The following is a 22,755-nucleotide window of genomic DNA, read 5'->3' on the forward strand; positions in this document are numbered from 1 at the left end:
TGATGCCATCCAACCATCCCATCCTCTGTCATCCCCTTCTTCTCCCGCCTTCAATCTTTCCCAGCATCAGGGTCTTTTCAAATGAGTCAGCTCTTCGCATCAGATGGCCAAAGTATTGGAGTTTCAGCTTCAGCATCAGTCCTTCCAATGAACACCCAGGACTGGTCTCCTTTAGGATGGACTGGTTGGATCTCCTGGCAGTCCAAGGGACTCTCAAGAGTCTTCTCCAACACCACAGTTCAAAAACATTAATTCTTCGGTGCTCAGCTTTCTTTATGCTCCAACTCTCACATCCTTACATGACTACTGGAAAAACAATAGCTTTGACTAGACGGACCTTTGTTGGCAAAGTAATGTCTCTTCTTTTTAATAAGCTGTATGTTTTGCTTCAGTTCAGTTCAGTTCAGTCACTCAGTCGTGTCCGACTCTTTGCGACCCCATGAATTGCAGCACTCCAGGCCTCCCTGTCCTTCACCATCTCCTGGAGTTTACTCAAAATCACATCCATCAAGTCGGTGACGCCATCCAGCCTCTCATCCTCTGGCGTCCCCTTCTCCTCCTGCCCTCAATCCCTCCTAACATCAGAGTCTTTTCCAATGAGTCAACTCTTCGCATGAGGTGGCCAAAGTACTGGAGCTTCAGCTTTAGCATCATTCCTTCCAAAGAACACCCAGGACTGATCTCCTTTACAATGGACTGGTTGGATCTCCTTGCCGTCCAAGGGACTCTCAAGAGTCTTCTCCAACACCACAGTTCAAAAGCATCTCTACATATTAATAGGCTTGCTCCAGCAGCTGTATAGAAAGTAGAAGGCAGGGAGGTCAGGAGAGATGCAGAGAGTCCAGTAAGGAGCAGAGGGTACACGGGGAGGGACAGCACAGATGATAAAGGTGGAGCCCAGGAGACTTGCTGAGGGTCACATGCAGGTACAAGCGACAGTGGAGTCGAGGACTGCAAGGGTTTGTCCTGAGCAAACTGCCGTGTGCTGAGACAGGAAAGCCCACAGAGGGCATGGGTTTGCTGAGTACTTTGATGTTTGGGTTTTATTTTGTGGGTATTAAGAAACCTCATACTTGTTTAAGTGAGAGATATCAAGTAAGCGATTGTATACAGAAGGCAGGAGGAAGATCTGGAAGGATCAACTTGACAAGATATTGAAAGCCCTGCGACCGGATGAGATCAGCTAATGAGGAAGTGAGTGAGGATAAGAGACCAAGTACTGAACATGGCACACACACACCTAAGATCCACTTCCAGAGGTGAAACTACAATGTCTGGAATAGAAAATACCCTGGGTGGGATTGACAGCAGATGAAACACCGCAAGAAAGATTAGTGATTTTAAAGATAGGGCAACAGAAATTATCCAAAATGAAACACAGACAGAAAGACTGGCCAGATATGAACAGAGTAGCCATTAACTGGAACAAATTCAAACATAGGTGTGGTCTAAGTCACCAGTGCAGAAGAAGGGGAGGGGAAGAAAGATTATCTCAAGAAAGAATGGCTGAAAAACTTCCAAATCTGATAAAAAGTAGAAACTCATACACACACACACCTAAAGAAGTTTAATGAAACTGGAGGACAAAAGCCATGAAGGAAACCACACCAAAGCACATTGCAGCACATCATAATCAAAGTGCTTAAACCAGAAATGAAGATAAAATCTTAAGTACTGGCAGAGAGAAAAGACACCTTGCCTACAAAGGTATAAAGATAAGAACGACAGCAGACTTCTGACCAGAAACAACATAAGCCAGAGAACATTTTAATAGGGGGGAAAACACATTAATTTAGAAATAAAAATTTATCAAAAATATTCAAAAGCAGAGATGAAATAAAGACTGTTTTAGATAGACATAAGCTGAAAGAATGCATCATCAGCAGATCTGTGCTTCAAGATCCACTGGGAAAGTCCTGCAGGCAAAAGGGGAATCACAGCAGTGGAGATCTGCATTCTCACTAGGGACTGGGGAATCCTAGATATGCTACCTATAGGCTCAGTATGAAATGCTTGCTTTTATTGTTGAACAAGGAATTTGCTGGAAAACGTGGTAAAACATACTGTGGAATATATAGGAAGGAGATTTTGACACGTGCTACAACATGGATGAGCCTGGAAGACATGATGCCCAGTGAAATAAGCCAGTCACAAAAGGACAAATGTGTGATTGCATTCACATGATGCAGTCAGATTTGTAGACAGAGAAATGGAATGGTCGTTTTCTGGGGTAGGAGGTGAGGGGAATGGGAGTCAGTGTTTAATAGGTGCAGTTACATTTTTGCAAGATGGAAAGAATTTTGTGAATGGAGGATGTAATGGCTGAATACTGTAAACAGAGGTGACCCTTGAACACTGCAGGTTTGAACTGCATGGGTCTACTTATATATGGATTTTTTCAATAAATATACAGTGAACCCCCCTTATGCATGGGTTTCGCATCCACAGATTCCACCAACCACTGATTGAAATTTTCCTCTGTGGTTGGTTGAATCTGTGGCTGTGGAACCACAGAAGCAGAGGACCAACTGCTCCACATCGTTTTATCCAAAGGATTGAGCATCCATGGATTTGGGTATCCACAGGGGCTGCTGAGACCAATCCCCCACAGTCACAGAGGGCCTGAATGACTGAACTGTACTCTTCAAGTCAGATGGTTGAGATGGTCAATTTCATGAGAGGAACTTTATCACAGTTTTAAAAAGAGAGTAAACTGGCTGCTTAAAGCAAAAATAGCAACAACATATGTGGGGTGTATAAGAAATGTGAGGATACAAGATGCACAGCACAGTGGGTGGGGAAGTTAGGGGTGAGTTGCTGGGAATGGAAAGTGGACAGTGATGAGGTAAAGGATTTACTATAAAATTGTTTTTTTCTGAAAAATTTTGTTTATTTTTGGCTGCACTGGGTCTTCGTTGCTACACGGGCTTTTTCTCTAGTTGCAGCAAGCAGGGGCTACTCTCCAGCAGCAGTGTGAGGGCTGCTTAGTGTGGTGGCCTCTCCTGTTGCAGAGCAAGGACTTTAGGGTGCTCTGGCCTCATTAGCTGCGGCTCCCGAGCTCTACAGCACAAGCTCAATAGTTGTGGCACACAGGCCCAGCTGCTCCTCGGCATGTGGGATCCCCCCAGACCTGGGCCTGAACCTGTGTCTCCTGTATTGGCAGGCAGACTCTTTAACACCAAGCTACCAGTGAAGCCCCAAGTAAAGTGAAGTGATTGTTGCTCAGTCACGGCTGACTCTTGGTGACCCCATGGACTGTAGCCCACCAAGCTCCTCTGTCCATGGGATTCTCCAGGCAAGAATACTGGAGTGGGTAGCCATTCCCTTCTCCAGGGGAATCTTTCCAACCCAGGGATTGAACCCAAGGCTCCTGCATTGCAGGCAGATTCTTCATCTGAGCCACCAGGGAAGCCCCAAGACCTAAAACAACCACTAAACAACCACTGAAGACCCTAAAACAACCACGAACATAATCTCACAAGTACTTATTCCTAATAAGCAAAAAGCAAATGAAACAGAATCATTAAAAAATGCCTCTGTCCACCTTAAAGGCTTGGAAGCAGGGACATCCAAGTAGCAGTAACAGGTATACACAGATACCAAAAATTATTGAAGTGTGTAGTTTAAATGTCAGCTATACTTCAGTGCAATTGTTCAAAATAAAAGCAGAATGAGCTGCCTGCACAGGTGAGAGCTCCCAGGGATGGCGTGGCAGGGGAGGGCAGGGAAACATCTCTCCACAACCCTCTTCTCTCTTCCTGGAGCAAGAATGACATTGGGCTCTCTGCCTGAGCTGTAACCACATCACTTGCTTTGGCCTGTAAAATGTCAAAGAAAGTGATTCTGTCAGCTCCCAGTTGGTCCTCACAAGCTAATCATGTGGCGCCATGTCCTTCTTCTGCCCCAGAGATGGTGGGACTACATGTGCAGCTTAGCCTTGGGTCAGCCTGGGTCTGCCAACAGCATGCAGAGCCGAGTCTCTGCCAGGACGAGGGAGCGGGGCAGGCAGGCTGAGGCAGAGACGGCCTTCGCAGACGTGTTGGGGCCTCTCTGTTACTACAGCTGACTTAGCCTATGCTGACTGAATACGCCCTGACACCACACATATCCCATTACAGAGGTAGTCTTGTTTGGCCCTAGAAGGCAAACCAGCCCAGCAGCTTCTGCGGGCTCCTCCACCTTAAAAATATGAGTTATATGTCACAGGTGTCACCAGCCTGAGTGTTTAACTAAGGGACCTTTTCAAGACTCCACCAACCTGTGCAGAACTTGGCACTTTCTCACAGTATCATCCAGATACTTCTGAGTCCCCAAACACTCAAACACAAGTTGGCTCCTGTTCTTCGCTTTCAGTTACCAAGGAAAGTCACTGCCACACAGACCGTGACCAATGCCTTCCGCCAAGCCTGGCACTGCCAAGATGCCACGTCCTTTTGTTCCCAGTGTCACTGCTCCCTGAAATGTCAGGGTCATGCAGGATTCTCATCTCTAGATCTTTCTAATGCCCCCTCCAGGGGACTAGGCCACGGTTCCAGGTCCGGCCCTGTGCCTAGGAGCCCATCTGTCCCACTGTCCCCAGCCACGTGGGCTTCTGCCAGTCCTGGGCAACAGGACTTTTTTGGAGCCTGGCAATCTCCAAAGCTCCTAATTGCTTGTTAAATGTGAGGCATGTCAGGGAACAAAAAGGAAAGTGCCCACTGACCTGAGGAGGAGGCAGTATCTATTTTGGAAGAAATCCTTCTCCTTTCATTTCCCTCAGAAGTATCTCCAGTGTGCCTTGGCTTATGGAAACCTTCTGTGAGGAGAAAGGAGAAAATAGCTGAAGAAAACACAAATTAATTTTGTGGTAAGTTTCCCTTACACACAATCATCACCACCTCAGAATCAAAGCAGTTTCCAAGAACACTTAGGAGAAACGTATTTTCTCTCAAAGATTCAAAAGTAGCTGAGATGCAAATCACCTTTCCCATTATTATTCAAGTAAGCCCAGCTCCTTCAAACCTCAGTTCTTGAGTATTTCCCCTTCTAGTTGTGATGTTTGGCTTTATATTTGCAAACTAAGACAAAAATGGCTTCTCCGGGTGGTTTTTCCAAAACAAACAATCTTTCCTGAAGGCCCATCTAAGTATTCATCTTCTAAGGAAACCCGCTCTCAGTTTTGAAACAGTCATTTAATTTTTATTTCTATCACTCTGTCCAGGTTTCACAATTCATCAGGTCCAGTTTCAATAACTCAGTGACTTCTTTCTTATCATCTACAGAAGTTCCTGACAAGAACACTTAGATGTAAAGAATGGATCACTATCTTTCTTCTGAAATAGCTCTAATCAGAGTAAGACTACTATACTCAGGAGTGTAGATCAACCCTAACCTGAAGAAAGTAACAATGTGTTCCAGCCACTGAACCAGGGATATATACAAAATAATCCTAGAGAACTACAGTTCCTACCACATTGCCTCTTGAGAAACCTATATGCAGGTCAGGAAGTAACAGTTAGAACTGGACATGGAACAACAGACTGGTTCCAAATAGTGAGAGAGTCATTTCCTAGGCAGGTTGATAGGGAGTCTAGGGGTCCCCGAGGAGAGAGGGGTCTGGAATTCTCAAGGAGGAAAAAAGGACAAACTTTTTTTCTTTCTCCACATTCCTTAGGATTATATACCAATAATGTATCCTGCCTAAGGACAGTCTTTGGATTCAACCTTCTGTTATCTTAAAATGTAAATTATGGGAGTAGGTCGGAGGAGGTCTTTACAACCTCCAGACATTCTTTGGATTATATAACCTCATTGTTAACACTAGCAAGCGGGTACTCTTTCTGCCCCCTTCTGATGCCTATGTCAGAAGCTTTCTCTATCTCCTTTATACTTTAATAAAACTTTATTACACAAAAGATCCAAGCGATCAAGCCTCGTCTCTGGCCCCGGATTGAATTCTTCTCCTCCGGGGGCCAAGAATCCCGGTGTATTCGTGTGATTCAACAACAACCTTTCAATAGGAAAGGGAGTACGTCAAGGATGTCTATTGTCACCCTGCTTATTTAACTTATATGTTGAGTATATCATGAGAAATGCTGGGCTGGAAGAAGCACAAGCTGGAATCAAGATTTCCGGGAGAAATATCAATAACCTCAGATATGCAGATGACACCACCCTTATGGCAGAAAGCGAAGAGGAACTAAAAAGCCTTTTGATGAAAGTGAAAGAGGAGAGTGAAAAAGTTGGCTTAAAGCTCAACATTCAGAAAACTAAGATCATGGCATCTGGTCCCATCACTTCATGGGAAGTAGATGGGGAAACAGTGGAAACAGTGTCAGACTTTATTTTTGGGGGCTCCAAAATCACTGTAGATGGTGATTGCAGCCATGAAATTAAAAGATGCTTACTCCTTGGAAGGAAAGTTATGACCAACCTAGATAGCATATTCAAATGCAGAGACATTACTTTGCCAACAAAGGTCCGTCTAGTCAAGGCTATGGTTTTTCCAGTGGTCATGTATGGATGTGAAAGTTGGACTGTGAGCCCCGAAGAATTGGTGCTTTTAAACTGTGGTGCTGGAGAAGACTCTTGAGAGTCCCTTGGACTGCAAGGAGATCCAACCAGTCCATTCTAAAGGAGATCGGTCCTGGGTGTTCTTTGGAAGGAATGATGCTAAAGCTGAAACTCTAGTACTTTGGCCACCTCATGCGAAGAGTTGACTCATTGGAAAAGACTCTGATGCTGGGAGGGATTGGGGGCAGGAGGAGAAGGGGATGACAGAGGATGAGATGGCTGGATGGCGTCACCGACTTGATGGATGTGAGTTTGAGTGAACTCCAGGAGATGGTGAAGGACAGGGAGGCCTGGCTTGCTGCGATTCATGGGGTCGCAAAGAGTCGGACACGACTGAATGACTGAACTGAACTGAACTGAACCACATTGCCCAGCGGGGAGGCGGCGCAGGAAGGGCTCCTCTGTGATGTAGAAGCAGAGTATCTATTTTCTAGGAGAATCAGAGAGAGGAACCATGTAGAGCCAGACAGCTGCTGGGGAGGAGAGGAATGACCAGGGAAGGACTGATGCCAATTTGGAGGACAGACTCAAATGGACTTCAGTAAAATGTATTTTCTGGCATTGCCCCCACCACCCACGTCACTTGGGAGGTTAGCCAGGGCATACCTACTGTGTCTTTTGAACAAGATTGAGTCTTATGCGATACCACGTGGTCCTGATCATGCTCCAGTGGAGCAAAATCCCATCCAAAAATCTTTTCCTGTTTATCACTACATTGCCAACAGAAGGGGATTCTGAATTCAGCTGTACTCCTTACATCAAAATATTCAACCAACAACTCCTACCCGTAGAAAATACACCCGCGGCTGAGGGCCGAGAGATGCTTCCTGTCCAAAGGCCACATTCCCCTAAATTGGAGTGCAGAGGGGTGACGACTACAGTTTTCTAGGGACTCTTCGGAACAGGTACATCCTGAGACTTTGTCAGCTTTCCCCAGAGGCCAGCTCAGCCCCACCGGCGAGGGCCCCGGAGGTTAGGAGTGAAAGCTCCATCCCCGGCAAGTCAGCCTGCCTCCCAGGCGGCAGCGCTGGCCTCCCGCTGGACACCTGCGGCCACCGCCTCCTAGGTACACATTCACCCCGCCGCGGGTTGATCATTACAGCTCAGAGGAAGTCCTTCCTTGGCCGAGTGCCCCAGATGACGACGACCAAGTCTTTGCGGAGGCGGCCCACCTGGCAAAGGGCGGCCTTCCTCTCCAAGGCGGGCACTCAGCCTTCCCTGTGAGGGAGCGGACCCTGCTGGCTCAGCCCCGGACACCCCCAGCCCCTTCTGTCACCTCCGGGCCTGCGGGCCGCCGGCGTCTCCCGACCCTTGCAGAGGCCGCGCGCCCCCGCGCGCCCCCGGCTTGGCTACGCCCCTCGCCGGACCCGCCCCAGCCGCCCCGTGCGCGCGCCCCCAGCGAGGACTGGGTCTCGCGCCCCCTCTTACCCTCCGCCCCTCCCCTCCCCTCCGCCCCTCCCCTCCCCTCCGCCCCTCCCCTCCCCTCCGCCCTCCCCTCCCCTCCGCCCCTGCCCCTCCCCTCCGCCCCTGCCCCTCCCCTCCGCCCCTGCCCCTCCCCTCGGCGTCCAGACCGGCGGGGCGAGGCCGTGCGCCTGCGCGGAGCCCGCAGTCCGGCGGGGCCGCAGCAGCTGGGGGCCGGCAGTTGCCTTGCGGACCGCGGGCCCCTCCCTCCTCCTCTCCCCTGCCCCTCGCGTACCCCACCGAGGCGCGGCCGACTCCCCGGCCTCCCTGCCGCCGGCTCGGCGGAGCCGCAGCGGCGCCCCGCGAGAGGCGGAGCCGCTCCCAAGATGTCGCAGACGGCCATGTCCGAGACCTACGGTACGGGGCGGGGGGCGCGGGCCGGGGCCGGGGGCGCGGGGACCGGGATCCCAGTGCTGGGGCGCGGCCGCCCGAGGGTAGCCCGGCTATGTGATCTGCTTCTCCGAGGGTCTGCTTGCTGCTTCTCCGCGTACTTGCCGGTAGGGTTTCCGTTTCTTCGTCTCATGTTAGTTCAGGGTTTAGGGAAGCCCATTAGAGACTGCGATATTGTCCCTAGCGAGGTATGTGAAGGACTTGGGACGACGCCTGCAGTTGAGTGTGTTCTTCGGCTCTTCCACTTTGACCTTTCCTTGCTTGAAATTCCTTCCTTTGCACGGATATTACAAGGACTTATGGATAGGCATTTCTTCCTTCAGAGATCTTTCAAGCTGTATGATGGCTCTTTATAAATGTGTCTTTGCAAGACTATAAACACCTCGGAAGCACAGCCTATTCTGCTTGATTTTTGCTTCTTCTGTAGCACTCACACCCGAAGGCAGCCAGCAGAGATTTCCTTTTTTTTTTTAATAAACGAAAGCCTTCCCAATTCATAATGTGTGTTTTTGTCCTGCGTGGTAAAAATAAACAATGGAGTACATCTCTGCTTTGTATCAAGGTTTACTAGTGTTTACCAGTCTGGAGTCACTCTGAGATGTGTGCATTCTCAGATTAAGTCTAATTTGGATTTTACAGCCCCAGTGAGGGGCTCGAGTTCAAAAACATTACCTCTAGTCAAATTCATCATGTCTTCCGTGTGCCCTGGCGTGCTGCCCCTTTTCTGTCAGCAGATAGGACCGGCTTTATGGGCTGGTGTGGTTTCCAACACTGCAAGGTACCCACCTGCACGGTTCTGGTCTTGGCAAGTTTACAGTCCATTGGGGGATACAGTGTTAATCCACTTATGATACTAATGAATGTTAAAAAAAACAACAAACAAACCCAGGCTGGAGTTCTGAAGGAATGTGGTCTCTGAAGGTATATTAAAAAGAAATGTGACTCAGACCTGAGGCACGGAGGCATGAACTGGTCTACAAGTGCCCAGGCCCTGAGGGATCCAGGATGCCTGTAAGAGGACTGTGGTTGAGGCCCCTCAAGCACCCAGGCATTTGCTCCACCTTCAGCCACTCCTATGCCTGGTACCTGCCCTGTTCTTGATAACACTGGGAGCAAGACAGCTATTCCTAGAAGGTTTAGGGAGTCCGAGAGCACACCCCTGGCTTGTAAGGATCAGTGTTGTCAGAGCCTCTCATGCTACTGCACTTGCCACATCCACGTGGTCTGCCTCTCCAGCAAGTGTTGGTTACGCTTTTGCTTTTTGTTTTTCAAGTGCTCCTTTCCCCACACTTTCTTTTCCTCTCTGACGTGGAGAAGGAGCACATGGGAGCAGTGCAGAGTCCAAGTAAGAAACCAAGTGGGGTTATGAGTTAGGAGGAGCACTGGAAGATGGAGCTTTTGTGTTTCATCTGTCTCACGTGAAACATGCATGCTAAGTTGCTTCAGTCGTGTCCGACTCTTTGTGACCCTATGGACTGTAGCCCTCCAGGCTCCTCTCTCCATGGCATTCTCCAGGCAAGAATACTGGAGTGGGTTGCCATGCGCACTTCCAGGGATCTTCCCAACCCAGGGATAGAACCCACATCTCTTATGTCTCCTGCATTGACTGGCGGGTTCTTTACTACTAGCATCACCTGGGAAGCCCCCATATGAAACAGTGTTTGCATGCTAAGTCATTTCAGTTGTGTCCAACTCTTTGTGACCCCATGGACTGTAGCCTGCCAGGCTCCTCTGTCCATGGGATTCTCCAGGCAAAAATTCTGGAGTGGGTTGCCATTTCCTCTGAAGTGGAGACACCATATTTCGTATGAAATGATAACCTTGATAAAACATGGTATCTCCATTTCAGACAGAGCTCATCGAGCATCACAGGTCAACTGATCAAATTCTGTTCATCAGGCTTTGACCTTTATTACTCTTATTTCATGGTAGCTTCCAAATATGTTTTTACTTTTTACCTTCCCTCTAATAGAAGAAATTAAGGGAAACACATAGAAAATTAGTTTTAGCAAGAGCAAGTGTGGCACTTCACAGTGCTAACCCAAAATAAAAGTCACCCCAAACCAAGCTATGACCTTCACTTATCAGTGATAGATTTGCATAGTATTGTTTCCCAGATGGAAAACAGTTTCCCTCCTTCCAGACGTTTGCCTCTTAGGTAGATGGTAAAGGAATGTTTTCCTAATCTTTAAACTCCGTAGTACTCTGTGCTCACTTTCTCTCTTCTGGAAAAGGAATCTCTGTAGTTTGACAGGGATATGATGAAAAATGAAGAACTATTGCTTACCAGTGTACTGTTCATGAGCTGTGTCTGCATGCCTTTTAGCTTTTTAAGGCAGTATTTCACCCTCCAGTGACTAGTGTTCAACATTTTGCTGCTCCAGAAGCACCAACCACATGAATACCACACCTTATGTAATACTTTATGTAATATTGCAATACAACATTGAAATCTCAAGCATACAGATTTCTGACTGAAAGTTCCTGCTGATTATCCCTAAACTGAAACAGTGCTTCACAGATACTTTAAGCATTCTTAAAGGCCTGGCCAGTTGATGTGGCTTGGGACTTCCCAAGGAGGTCGATTGGTTGATCACAGATTGGCTTTAGGTGATTTCTGATACCAAGATTTGTGAGACAAAAACTAACAAGTCAAATATTAATATCAAGCAGTGATGTTCAGAAAGGAGCTAAAAAGTGTAAGTGGTATAGAAGATGCTAGAAATTAAAAAAAAAAAAGATTTAAGGGCTGAGGCAGTTTGAGAATGAGGAAAAAAATCTAAGTCACTTCTCTATACACGCTGTAATTTATGCATTCTACCATGACAACAGTTTATGAAGCAAGAACACACATTGTTGGTCTTGTACTAGCTTTATTACAGTGTACTCGTAATATTTTTATTTTGTGCTTTAGTTTGAAAGTATTACAGTATTTACCATATAATTTTGAGAATTATCAGGATATTTTCTTTTTAAAATGTATGACTGTATGCTGCCATGGGTTGAATTGTATCCCCCAAAAGGTATGTTCAGGTCCTAAGCCCAGGCACCCTGTGAATGTGACCTTGTTTGGAAACAGGGTCTTTATAGGTGTAATTAGGTTCAGAGGAGGTCATGTCGGGTTAGGCTGAGCTCTCATGCATTGGAGTTCTTGTAAAATGAGAGGAGTTTGGATGTGGACTCACGAAGGAAGGAATGTGGTTTGAAGAACTACAAGCCCAGGAGCACCAAGAGTGGCCAGCAGCCGCCAGAAGCTAGGGAGGGGCAAGGAGGGAGCCCTTCGCTGGTGTCCTCGGATAGGCTGACTGGCAGCTTGACTTGGGACTTGTAGCCTAGAACTATGAAGACTACAAAATAAACGATCCAGTTTGTGGTATTTTGTTATAGCAGCCATGGGAAACCAATACATAGTAGTCAGAGTATGATTCAAGGAGAAATTTAGGCCTGAGAAGGCAAAGTGGAGTAAGCAGAATATTCTAGGCACAGGATATACGTCTTCAAATTCACCTTGGTTCCAGTGAAGTATGAGATAACTTGCTGTTAGGGAGATCACTTAATTGCCATTACTGTATTTTGTTAGGGCATATAAAAAATGTCAACAGAGGAAGCATGTGACCTCAGAATAAAGGGTATTTCCCTCAATTGAATGAATTTGTCATTTTAAATGCTTGTATTTTTGTCACCATGGAAAATTGGTGAACAAAGACCAGAATTTGGGGAACACTACCACCATGGTTCCAACTGCACGTGCCACAGCCCACTGGTGTGTGAAAGATGCAAAGTCTGGTTTTGCGTATTCACTTCTGCACCTGCGCAGCTCCCTGGCCATGCAGGTGCTGTTGGTCTAAAGACCACAGTTGCGTTATCAGGGCACTGTTCTGTGTGGTGCCGCCAGGCCATGGAAGTTTGAAAACACTGGTCTTTGAGAAATCAAAAGTTTATGAGAACTTTTCATGTTCCTTTGAACTGTGAGGCATTCCAGTCCTTGCCTGTTGCTTGCCTTTCTCTGAAGTCTCCTAAATATTTCTAGCCACATCAGTCCTTCAAGCTAAAATACGTTTGTTTCAACTTCCTACCTACTTCTTCCATGTGGATGGCCTAGGTGTAGCCTGGCCTATGTCCCAAATCCAACTGATTACCCATGGCTACTCCACAGACTCTTATTTTCCGCATTTGCCTAGGAGATAATCTTTGCTCTGAATATTTTTTGGAATAAGAAGGAAGCTGAAGTTTCTTTGTTTTTTTCCTTTTCTCTTAAACCATCCTCTAGAAATTGCTCAGACGATGTAATAGATTTTTTTTCCCCACTTCTAATAACCATTAGAATACTCACCAGTGAAAATAGTTTGTGGGCAAACCTTTGATTCCTGTGCATCCTGTAACACTTGTCTTTGGATGTCACAGCTTTCCCTGCCAGTCTCATCTTGGTAATGGATTGAGTTCTGTGTGTTTGATGAATACTTTTGCTTCTCTTTAGCTGTGAATCAAAATCTGAAGTGATGTGCAGGGTACTGTCATTTAAAAGATGGATCACGAAAGACAGATGTAGAGGATAGTGGACTTCAGCACAGCACATACGTCAAAGGACTCTGTCTCTACAAATTGTCTCCCTTGGTAATCCCCACTGAGCTTTCAAAACAAAAATAAGTTTGCATTGAGAGAAATTTGTCCAATAAACAAATCCCTGATAATGACAGATGTGATACCTGGAGGAATCACACTTGGTTGCTCTGCCAGAGCCAGATGCAACACTGCGCTCAGAATGGTACCTACCTATGTGTTGACATTTAGTGACCTTAGCCTTATAACTCTTTCTGTTTCTCTTATGTGCTAGGTTTTGGGCATTTAAAGTGGCTAATATTTAGATATGGAGGGAAGGACACCATTTATAAAGTACTAATAATTTATGGTGAGAGTATTATTTTATTAGTTAACTTTATTTGTTCGGCTTTGCTGGGCCTCCGTCGGGGCATACAGGCTCAGTTGCTCCATGGCATGTGAGATCTTCCTGGACCAAGGATCAAAGCAGTGTCCCCTGCATTGGCAGGTGAATTCTTAACCACTGGACTCCAGGGAAGTTCAGAGAGGATGTCTTTTAGAAGGAGGTTTATCATTTTTAAGTATGAATTTTTAATCTTCCAGAAAAGAGACTGAGGACTTAAAAACACAGCATGTCTCCCTTTTTTGTTGTAATATACAATATTATTATGTGCGATGTGCTCACTTCATTACAGTAGGTTCTCTGGTTCACTTGCTTACATGGGTTATGACAGCCGTCCTCATAAAAGAAACACTCGTTGCTGCCTGTGGGGACTTAGCAGATCTGTTTTGCAATTCAGTCAACTCTCAATGGTGACAAACCTTGTCTCTTTTGAGACCAGACCACAGACTCTTTGAAAGCAGGGGATTGCTTGTCTGGCTGTCTGTCTCTCATGCTGTGACCAGTCCCTGGACAGCCTGCGGGGAAGGCTGAATGAGCCTTTGCTTTGATTCCACTAGGTAGGTGGTCTGTTTCCCTCCTTGCTACAGAACATGAAACAGAAGGCCAGGGTGAACAGAAAAGCCAATTGGAAGGTTAGTTTAATTCTGTTCTTTACGGTAGAAGTCTACCAGTTTTTACATTGTATGTGACATAAACGCAACTCGAATTCAGACGTCCCCTAAAGAGGTTACCCAGGCATTCTTTTTGTAAATGGACTTCCCTCAAGAAGTCACATCTGAAATCAGCTTCCAGTGCCTTGGAACTGAGGGTGCACAGGCACCTTTGCTGTGCTTCTTGGGTGGCAGCACTTGACCCCTGCTCAGTTGAATGTACGGAGAACGCAACAGTCAGATGGCAGCTGGCGGCCTGGAGCTACGAGAGCCCAGAGGCAGGCCTCGGTGTGCCCATCAGGCTCTTCAGGGGGCCCTGCGCCCTGCCCTGGGGCCTGGGGCACCCAGGCAGACCTCTCCCCGCAGAATGGACAGACACCAGGTGACCTGAATCTGTGCTCACCAAATATTAAAATACCTAGCAGTTGGTAGTTATTAAATATGTATTTGTTAAATGTACTCCCCTGGTTTTATATCCATGTTTACTTAACCACCTCTGTTTATAAATTGACTCTACATGACCAAAAATTTAAAAAAAAATTCTTTTTAATTATGCTTATAAGAAAATTTCCGTTTAATAGATGTAAATAGTTAGCTCTTTTGGTCGTTTTATCAAGTAGGCTTCCAACTGCAGGTGGCATGGATGATATGAAAATGTGTTTTTGCAAATAGCTATAGATGAGGTTTCAGGACCGCTTGATTGAGAAGCACAGTCATGTTAGCACGGACCTAAATTCTTAGCATCTCTCTCCTCTGACCGTGTTATCCTCTTCTCTCATTTCCTGAGTCATGTAATCTGAGTACCCTTCCTTGTTTACATCCACAGAAAAGAGGAGTGCTTTCCCATGTTTATGAAATAAAGTCCGTCCTTCCTATGTGATTGGGCCAAGTTAGGTCAAGTGCCTGCCCTGGACCACTTACAGGCAGGTAATGTCTGGCTATGATTGTCTTAAGCCTGTATTTCTGGCTTCCCAGGTGGCTCAGTGGTAAAGAATCTGCTTGCCAGTGAAGGAAACAAAGGAGATGCAGGTTCGCTTCCTGGGTTTGGAAGATCCCCTGAGTTAGGAAATGACAACCCACCCCAGTATTCTTGCCTGGAAAATTCCACAGACAGAGGAGCCTGAATGTTAGATAGACCTCTACAGCAGTGGTGCCTCCTAGTCTCCAGAAAAAATGTCAGCTGCAGTTCAGTTTGAACTTAATTTCTTCCAGTTAGTTATCTTACTGAAGTAGATGACACACTTAGATGTCTCTTCTCCAGTGTGGAAGCTGCAGCAGAGCTGTGGAAAGGGCATGGGCCCCGCCATGGTTGTGTACAGGTCAGAGTCCCTGGTCTTCGTAGGAAGAGTGAAATTGTTCTTATTTTGCAGGCACAATATACTTTCATTTAATCTTTGTTCTTACTGTCTTTGTGAAACTGATAGAAGTATTTGGTATTTTGAAGACTAACATTCACCTTCAGAACCGCCTTGACCATGACAATGCTTTGGAGGGGAAATGAAAGTCAGTTATTTGATGACCATTGCTATTTTCCCACTTTCCTTAAATTAGCACCATAAGTAATTCTGTCATAAATACCTAAGTAAACTAGGATACTATACCTGTCACATACCTTTATAAGAATGAAGTCCTTATTTTGGATTGTCTTTTTAATATTAAAATCCATAGAGACCTTCCTAGTCTAAACATCAATAAAACTTTATTGGTAAAACTGATATTAAAGTTTGTTTTTAGATAAACAAGTTCAATAAATATTCACAACTATAAAAAGCATTATAAGTTAAAACTGACCCTCTCCGTATTTCTTCTTATATGTATTATTTAGTAATAAAGTAAATTTTCTCTAGTTACATTTCCCAAGAACAGTGTCATTTCTAGCAGTCATGTGACTAAAGTACCTTTCAGGTCAATATCATTGAATAAGATTCTTCTGGTATTGACCTGTTACTCTGTTTCCCTTATATCAGGAAATCTTTCCTTATTAAGGAAGCCATGGGTATGTCAGCCTGAATTATAATCTTAATCTCTAGATAAAGGGTGAAATTAGAATAATCTACACAAAGTACTTTCTGTTCTCATCAGGACAGAGTAAGGTGAACACTGGGACCCACTTACAGGTGAGGAAACTAAGAGGCTAGGTGCCTGCTCAGGGTCCCAGAGCTGAGGGCAGCGGGGCTGGCATTTGAACTCATTCTCAAAGGTAGTCAAGTTCGTACTCTGTTTTTCTTTCCCACAGAAATCTTCTCTTCCTTATACTCTTTGATCAGTGGTGACCCCCTGGATCGCACAGCTCTAGGGGCATATTCTCCACAAACACTGGATATTTGATACGAGTCAAAATCTAACTCTTAAGACAGAATTGGGAAGTGGGTGCTAATGCTGAAAACCTCTCCCATTTGGGAGGGGTGCTTTCATAGATGTGTAATCTCTAAAGTTGCAGATACTATTATGTACTCAATGCTTGCTTCAAACTTGTGGTTTGGAAAGACACACTGTCTGTGGAATCCTCAAATACAAAAATAACAGTTCAGCTTTTCCCCTTTTATTACCCTAGTTGGAGTGTTCTCTAAAACTTTTTGACAAACAACTTGCCTTTATTTCTTTAAATGATTTTTTCCTTTCAAATACCTCAATCAGATTTAACATTCTACTCCTTAAAGGATCCTAACTTGTTTCCTGGTTAAAGATAGTTGTTTTTTATTTAGTTCTCTTCATTTCTATCTACTTCACCAGCTACCAGCTTCCTTTTCTGGGTCATTTTCTACTTCAGGAGAATAATTTCTTTTCTTTTTTAAAAAAAATACTATTACATCAAGTAGAAATCACCTAAGAACGTGTGGTTTTGATGCTGGGTTGCTGGCTAGGCTTACTCGCCTGCTGAGGAACCTGGGTGCACACCTCAGACCTGCAGTGGGTCAGATCCCCGCGCGCTCGTCCACGCGGTACGGAGCCCGCCCTCCGCCGTGAGCAGCGCTGGGGGCCTGTGCCTTGGACATGAATTCACAGTGCCACGGTCCTCTCTGCTGTCACGTGGCACAGGCAAAGCCCAGCACCCGGCCTTCAGCCCAGCCGTGTGTGTGTGTGTGTGTGTGTGTGTGTGTGTGTCTGTCTCCCTGCTGCCTGCAGCTCACTGCTCTCCTGCCGCCACACTTGGCCACCTTGCCTCAGCCAGTGCTCTGCCAGGGGCTCTGCTGCTTGATTCCTGCCACCCAGTAAACCAGAGCTTTGTTTGAAGAACGTGTCGTCTGATGTTCTGTGCCTTCCTGTCTCCTCCCCGTTGCTGTTCCCCGGTGTCCTTGTGGCTGTTCCTTTACCCGCCCCGCAAGGTCCCCTATCTTGGGGTCCTGCTCTCCACCCCTTGCTCCACCCCAGCTCCTTGCCCACCCTGGGCAGCCACAGGGTCCCCATGCAGGAGTCACTCAACAACTTTGGCTTCTCGATTCCTTGATGTCATCGCCAGTCCCCTCCCAAGCCTCTCTTCTGCCCCTACTTCCAGGCTTTTACGTCTTACATCCCCAGCTACTCACTGCCCGGTGTCCCATGCCCCTCCAGCCCCTTCTGTTCAGGAGGTGAGCTGCTCTGTCTTCAGCTGTGCCGCCCGCAGCCCTGCCTTCCCCTGTCCGCTCCTCAGCTGCCCTCACCCTGGAAGCCCGGCCTGACTCTCCACCGCCTGCCCTGCCTGCTGCCTTGTGGACAGAGCTCTTCTCCCATTGAGATCCTGTAGATGGGTGGCCTTTGCCTCTGGCAGGGAGCTCACTGGTACCTGGCCACCTCCCCCTCTCCTGGCCCTCTTGCTTTTCCTCTGCATCGGTTGTTTTAAACCTTCCCTGTGATCTCCTTAAGCCCCAAGCTCCCCTACGCTATATGACTGGAGGAGAAAGGGGCCGCACTGAGGAGCCTCCCTGCTCTCCTGCCCTTTCTCCACCTGTGTCTGTCTACCTCCACGCCTCACCCCAGGCCTGTTCCTGCTGCCTGTGTCCCCAGCTGAGACTCAGCCCTGCCTTCTACTCAGATCTCATCTCTTGAGTCTCAGGGACGGGCGTCACTAGTCATCCGCTTTTCTTGTGGTCACTTCTTGTCTGCTGGCGTCCACACTACCCCCTCCTCTCACTGCCCCGGCTTTACTTTCCATCCTACCTAAGCTTCTGGTCAGAGCTGCTCGTGACGTTTATCTGCATCCTCTCACTTCCCCAGTTCTCCTGCAGCCTCTCGCGGCCCCCACCTCAGGTGACCTGGCTCCCCTTGGGGTCAGACCCTGGGCATTTCACAGCCGACCCTCATGAGCTTCCCTTCACAATCGGCCCTCACAGGCCCTGCCTCCCCAGATCTGCTCCATGGTCACAGGTGTACGTTGTGAATCTGCATCTGCAACAGGGATGCGTCCTCCAGATCTTCAGGCTTTCTTATCTCAGTTGTTGGTATCAGAGGCCAGAAACCATTCTCTGATGACCCCACTGTCCCAGGAAGTGGAATACATGGAGTGAATCCTGCAGTCAAGGCCATCTTCCACCTGTGCTTCCTTTCAAATCTTTGGGAACCTTAAAAGCAGAACCAGTGCTTGTGGGAGAAACTAGGAAGGCAGCGGGCATCTGGTCTACCCAGCATGACTGTCTCTGAAGGCTGGGGGTCAGCTGTTGGATGTGCGGTGCTGTCTCTGAAGGCTGGGGGTCAGCTGTTGGATGTGCGGTGCTGTCTCTGAAGGCTTGAGGCCAGCTGTTGGATGTGCGGTGCTGTCTCTGAAGGCTGGGGGTCAGCTGTTGGATGTGCGGTATTGTCTCTGAAGGCTGTGGGCCAGCTGTTAGATGTGCGGTGCTGTCTCTGAAGGCTTGAGGCCAGCTGTTGGATGTGCGGTGCTGTCTCTGAAGGCTGGGGGTCAGCTGTTGGATGTGCGGTGCTGTCTCTGAAGGCTGGAGGCCAGCTGTTAGATGTGCAGTGCTGTCTCTGAAGGCTGGGGGTCAGCTGTTAGATGTGCGGCGTTGTCTCTGAAGGCTGGGGGTCAGCTGTTGGATGTGCGGTGCTGTCTCTGAAGGCTGGGGGTCAGCTGTTGGATGTGCGGCGTTGTCTCTGAAGGCTGGGGGTCAGCTGTTGGATGTCCGGTGCTGTCTCTGAAGGCTGGGCGTCAGCTGTTGGATGTGCGGTGCTGTCTCTGAAGGCTGGAGGCCAGCTGTTAGATGTGCAGTGCTGTCTCTGAAGGCTGGGGGTCAGCTGTTGGATGTGCGGTGCTGTCTCTGAAGGCTGGGGGTCAGCTGTTGGATGTGCGGCGTTGTCTCTGAAGGCTGGGGGTCAGCTGTTGGATGTCCGGTGCTGTCTCTGAAGGCTGGGCGTCAGCTGTTGGATGTGCGGTGCTGTCTCTGAAGGCTGGAGGCCAGCTGTTAGATGTGCAGTGCTGTCTCTGAAGGCTGGGGGTCAGCTGTTGGATGTGCGGTGCTGTCTCTGAAGGCTGGAGGCCAGCTGTTAGATGTGCAGTGCTGTCTCTGAAGGCTGGGGGTCAGCTGTTGGATGTGCGGTGCTGTCTCTGAAGGCTGGGGGTCAGCTGTTGGATGTGCGGTGCTGTCTCTGAAGGCTGGAGGCCAGCTGTTGGATGTGCGGTGCTGTTAGCGCCCCTTCTTGGCCCAGCGCCCAGTTCCCTGCCACTGGCTGTCATTGTCCCTGTGGCCACAGCCATACTGTAGCATGTGCTGCCAATCTCCCGTGCTCCAGGAAATTGGAGGCTGCTTGAAATGAGTGTAAAAACGAGTCAGTACATTCCAAATGAGGTTTCTCCCTGGAGTTACTCCCCTGGCTTTGTGTTAGCTGTTTCAGTGAAGGCCATTTTTTCCTGATGTGAATTCGTCTGTGTTCCTCAATGACTGACTTTTGCCCAAGACTGATTTCTAATTACTCGATACCTTTCCTGTTATTTCATTCTACATTTATCATGCAAAATTAAAAATACAGGGACTTCCCTGGCAGTTCAGTGGTTAAAACTCTGAGCTTCCACTGCAGGGAACTAATGTATCCTGCCTGCCATGCATTACCCACCCCCCCTCCACCACCCCCCGCCAAAGTACATTAGTAGCATATGTCTATTTTAGATTTTCTGTTTTAGAATATGGTCTTTCCGCCACCCTACAGCGTAACTCATTCTGAGGAAACCCTCATCAGGTGAATGTAACGATCGTAAGTTGTATGCAGAAAATGTCTTTGTCATTTTGAGCAAAGCAACATCCACTGTAATAAAACAACATCAATCCCACTCAAATGGACAAAACTATTTGGTTCACACTTAGTTATCATATACAACCTAACAATGTATCTTACACCCCTCCATTAATTCCTCTGTGACATGGCTAGCTTTCTGCTCCTGGTAAGCCTTTTTGTAGCTGTTAGGCACTGTGCACTTGACGTGTAAAACATACATGACATGCAATGTGTATGACATCCAACTTCAAGCAAAGAAAGAGAAAAAATTTGTTTTTACAGATGGTAAAAACAAATAAATCAGTAAAATCAGCACATTTTCTGCTAAATCCATGGCTGTGTGCCTGGTGTGTTAAGAGATTTGCTGCTGTGATAAGCCATCCAACCTTATGCTCGAAGGGGAGAACGTTTGTACAGGAAGGCACTCAGCTCTGAGAGAGGCTGTGAAATTCACATCCCGTCATCCACAGGAGGAACTGAGTAGAACCTCTTCCTAAGTTGGAATTTTGTCACCTACAGGGAATGAGTGGTTGCCTTGGTTGTGTTTGCATCACCCAAACACGTGTATCTCCAGACTGGAAACAGGGCACATACCTCGCATCTCACCTGCTTCCCTCCCTCTAGGTAGGACTTCTGTGAAGCCCATCCTTCAGTAATCCTTTCAGTTTGGGATGTGCAGAGTAAACTTACAGAGTCATTGTCCTTTTGAGATCTTTATAGATTCATAGCCAGGTTTAAGAAAAATAGAAAATTTCCCCGTCCCCCCTGCAAAACTCTAAGGTAACCAGGATGTTGATGTTGGCCATAACTGCTGATACAGATCACTTCTATCAGCAGAAGTATCTCTCCTGTGCCTCCGAATACTCTTTCTTCCTGTCCCCACCCCTCCCTGTCCCCTGGCAACTACCAATCTTTTCATCTGTTTCAAGACTGTTCAGTAAATAGAATCATGCAGTGTAGAATCTTTGGGGATTGGCATTTTCACACAGCGTAATTCTCTGGAGATCCATCTAGCTTATTGCAGTATCAATGGTTCACTCCTTTTTATTGCCGAGTAGTGTTTCTTGATCTGCATGTATAATTTGTTTAACCAGTCACCTGTTGAAGAACATCTGGGTCTTTTCAGTTTTTGGCTGTTACAAATAAAGCTACTATAGACATTCATGCACAGGGTTTTGTGTGAACATAAGTCTTCATTTTTTCTGGGTAAATGCCTGGAAGTTCAGTTGCTGAGTCATCTGGTGGCGTGTTTAGTTTTTTTGAGAAACTGTCAAGCTGTTTTCTAGATTCACTGTTCCATTTTATATTTCTTCCAGCAATGTATGAGTGATCTAGTTTCTGTGCATCCTGGTCAGCTTTTTTGTTGTCATGACTTTTTATTTTAGCCTTTCCTGATAGATGTGTAGTGACACGTCATGATGGCTTTATTTTCATTTCCCTGATTATTGGTTAATGATCTTAAACACATCTTCACATTCTTATTTGTCATTGGTATATTCTTTTAAGTGAATATGCCTGTTCATGGTGTATGCCCATTTTCTAACTGGGTTTGATTTTTTAATTAATGAATTATTGGATTATAGTTCATTTACAATGTTGTGTTAGTTTTAGGCATCTAGCAAAGTGATTCATTTACATACTTTTTGCAGATTATTTTCCCTTCTGGGCTATTATATTGAATATAATTCCATATGCTGTGTGGTAAATCGTTGTTGCTTATCTATTTTTTGTATAGAAGTTTGTATCTGTTAATCCCATACTCTTAATTTATGCCTTCCCCCCACCTTTCCCCTTTGGTACTTATAAGTTTGTTTTTTATGTTTGTGAGTCTACTTCTGTTTTGTATATAGATTCATTTGTATTTTTTTTAGGTTCCACATACAAGTGATATCACGTAATATCTGTCTTTAACTTCACTGAGTATAATATTCTCTGTGTTGCTGCAAAGGGCAATATTTCATTCTTTTTATGGTTGAGGAATATTCTACTGTACATATACACCACATCTTTCTTTTTTTTATGTCATCTTGGGTCAGTGATGCACCACTTCTGTGGACCTTTATTTTATATTTTAGCTATATCACGAGGCATGTAGGATCTTAGTTTCCAAACCAGGGATGGAACCCACACCCCTGGCATTGGGAGCACAAAGTCCTAACCACTGGATCACCAGGGAGGCCCCTACACCACATCTTAATCCAGTCGCCTGTTGATGCCGTGGGTTGCTTCCATGTCATGGCTATTGTACTTAATGTTTCCATGAATATTGGGGTGTATCTTTTCAAATTAGAGCTTTTTTGTCTTTCTGGATACACACTCAGGAGTGGTATAGCCGGATCATATGGCAACTTATTTTTAGTTTTGTAAGGAACTCTTCTCTGTAGTGGCTGCACCAGTTTACATTCCCACCAGCAGTATAGGAGGGTTCCCTCAACCCTCTCCAGCATGTGTTCTCTGTAGACTTTTTGATGGTGGCCATTCTGACCAGCCTGAGGCGGTACTTCATTGTGGTTCTGATTTGTATTTTCCAGATGATCAGTGATGCTGAACATCTTTGCATGTGCCTGTTGGCCATCTGTT

At 46.5% G+C, this 22,755-nt stretch overlaps 1 protein-coding gene across 3 annotated transcripts in view; it reads left to right on the forward strand.

Annotated features, from left to right (window-relative positions):
• The first annotated feature begins 8,110 nt into the window (after positions 1-8,110).
• RAB4A (RAB4A, member RAS oncogene family) overlaps positions 8,111-22,755 on the forward strand; it is a 73,180-nt gene continuing 58,535 nt past the window's right edge. For 2 of the 3 annotated variants that reach the window (XM_027530394.1, XM_027530395.1), the window contains exon 1: positions 8,111-8,370. In XM_027530394.1, the coding sequence (XP_027386195.1) occupies positions 8,340-8,370 (31 nt within the window). In that variant the 5' untranslated portion in view covers positions 8,111-8,339. The remainder of the gene's footprint in view (positions 8,371-22,755) is intronic. The other variant, XM_027530393.1, reaches the window with a different exon arrangement.

This window comes from Bos indicus x Bos taurus, chromosome 28, assembly GCF_003369695.1.
Source record: "Bos indicus x Bos taurus breed Angus x Brahman F1 hybrid chromosome 28, Bos_hybrid_MaternalHap_v2.0, whole genome shotgun sequence".
NCBI classification, from domain to species: Eukaryota; Metazoa; Chordata; class Mammalia; order Artiodactyla; family Bovidae; genus Bos; species Bos indicus x Bos taurus.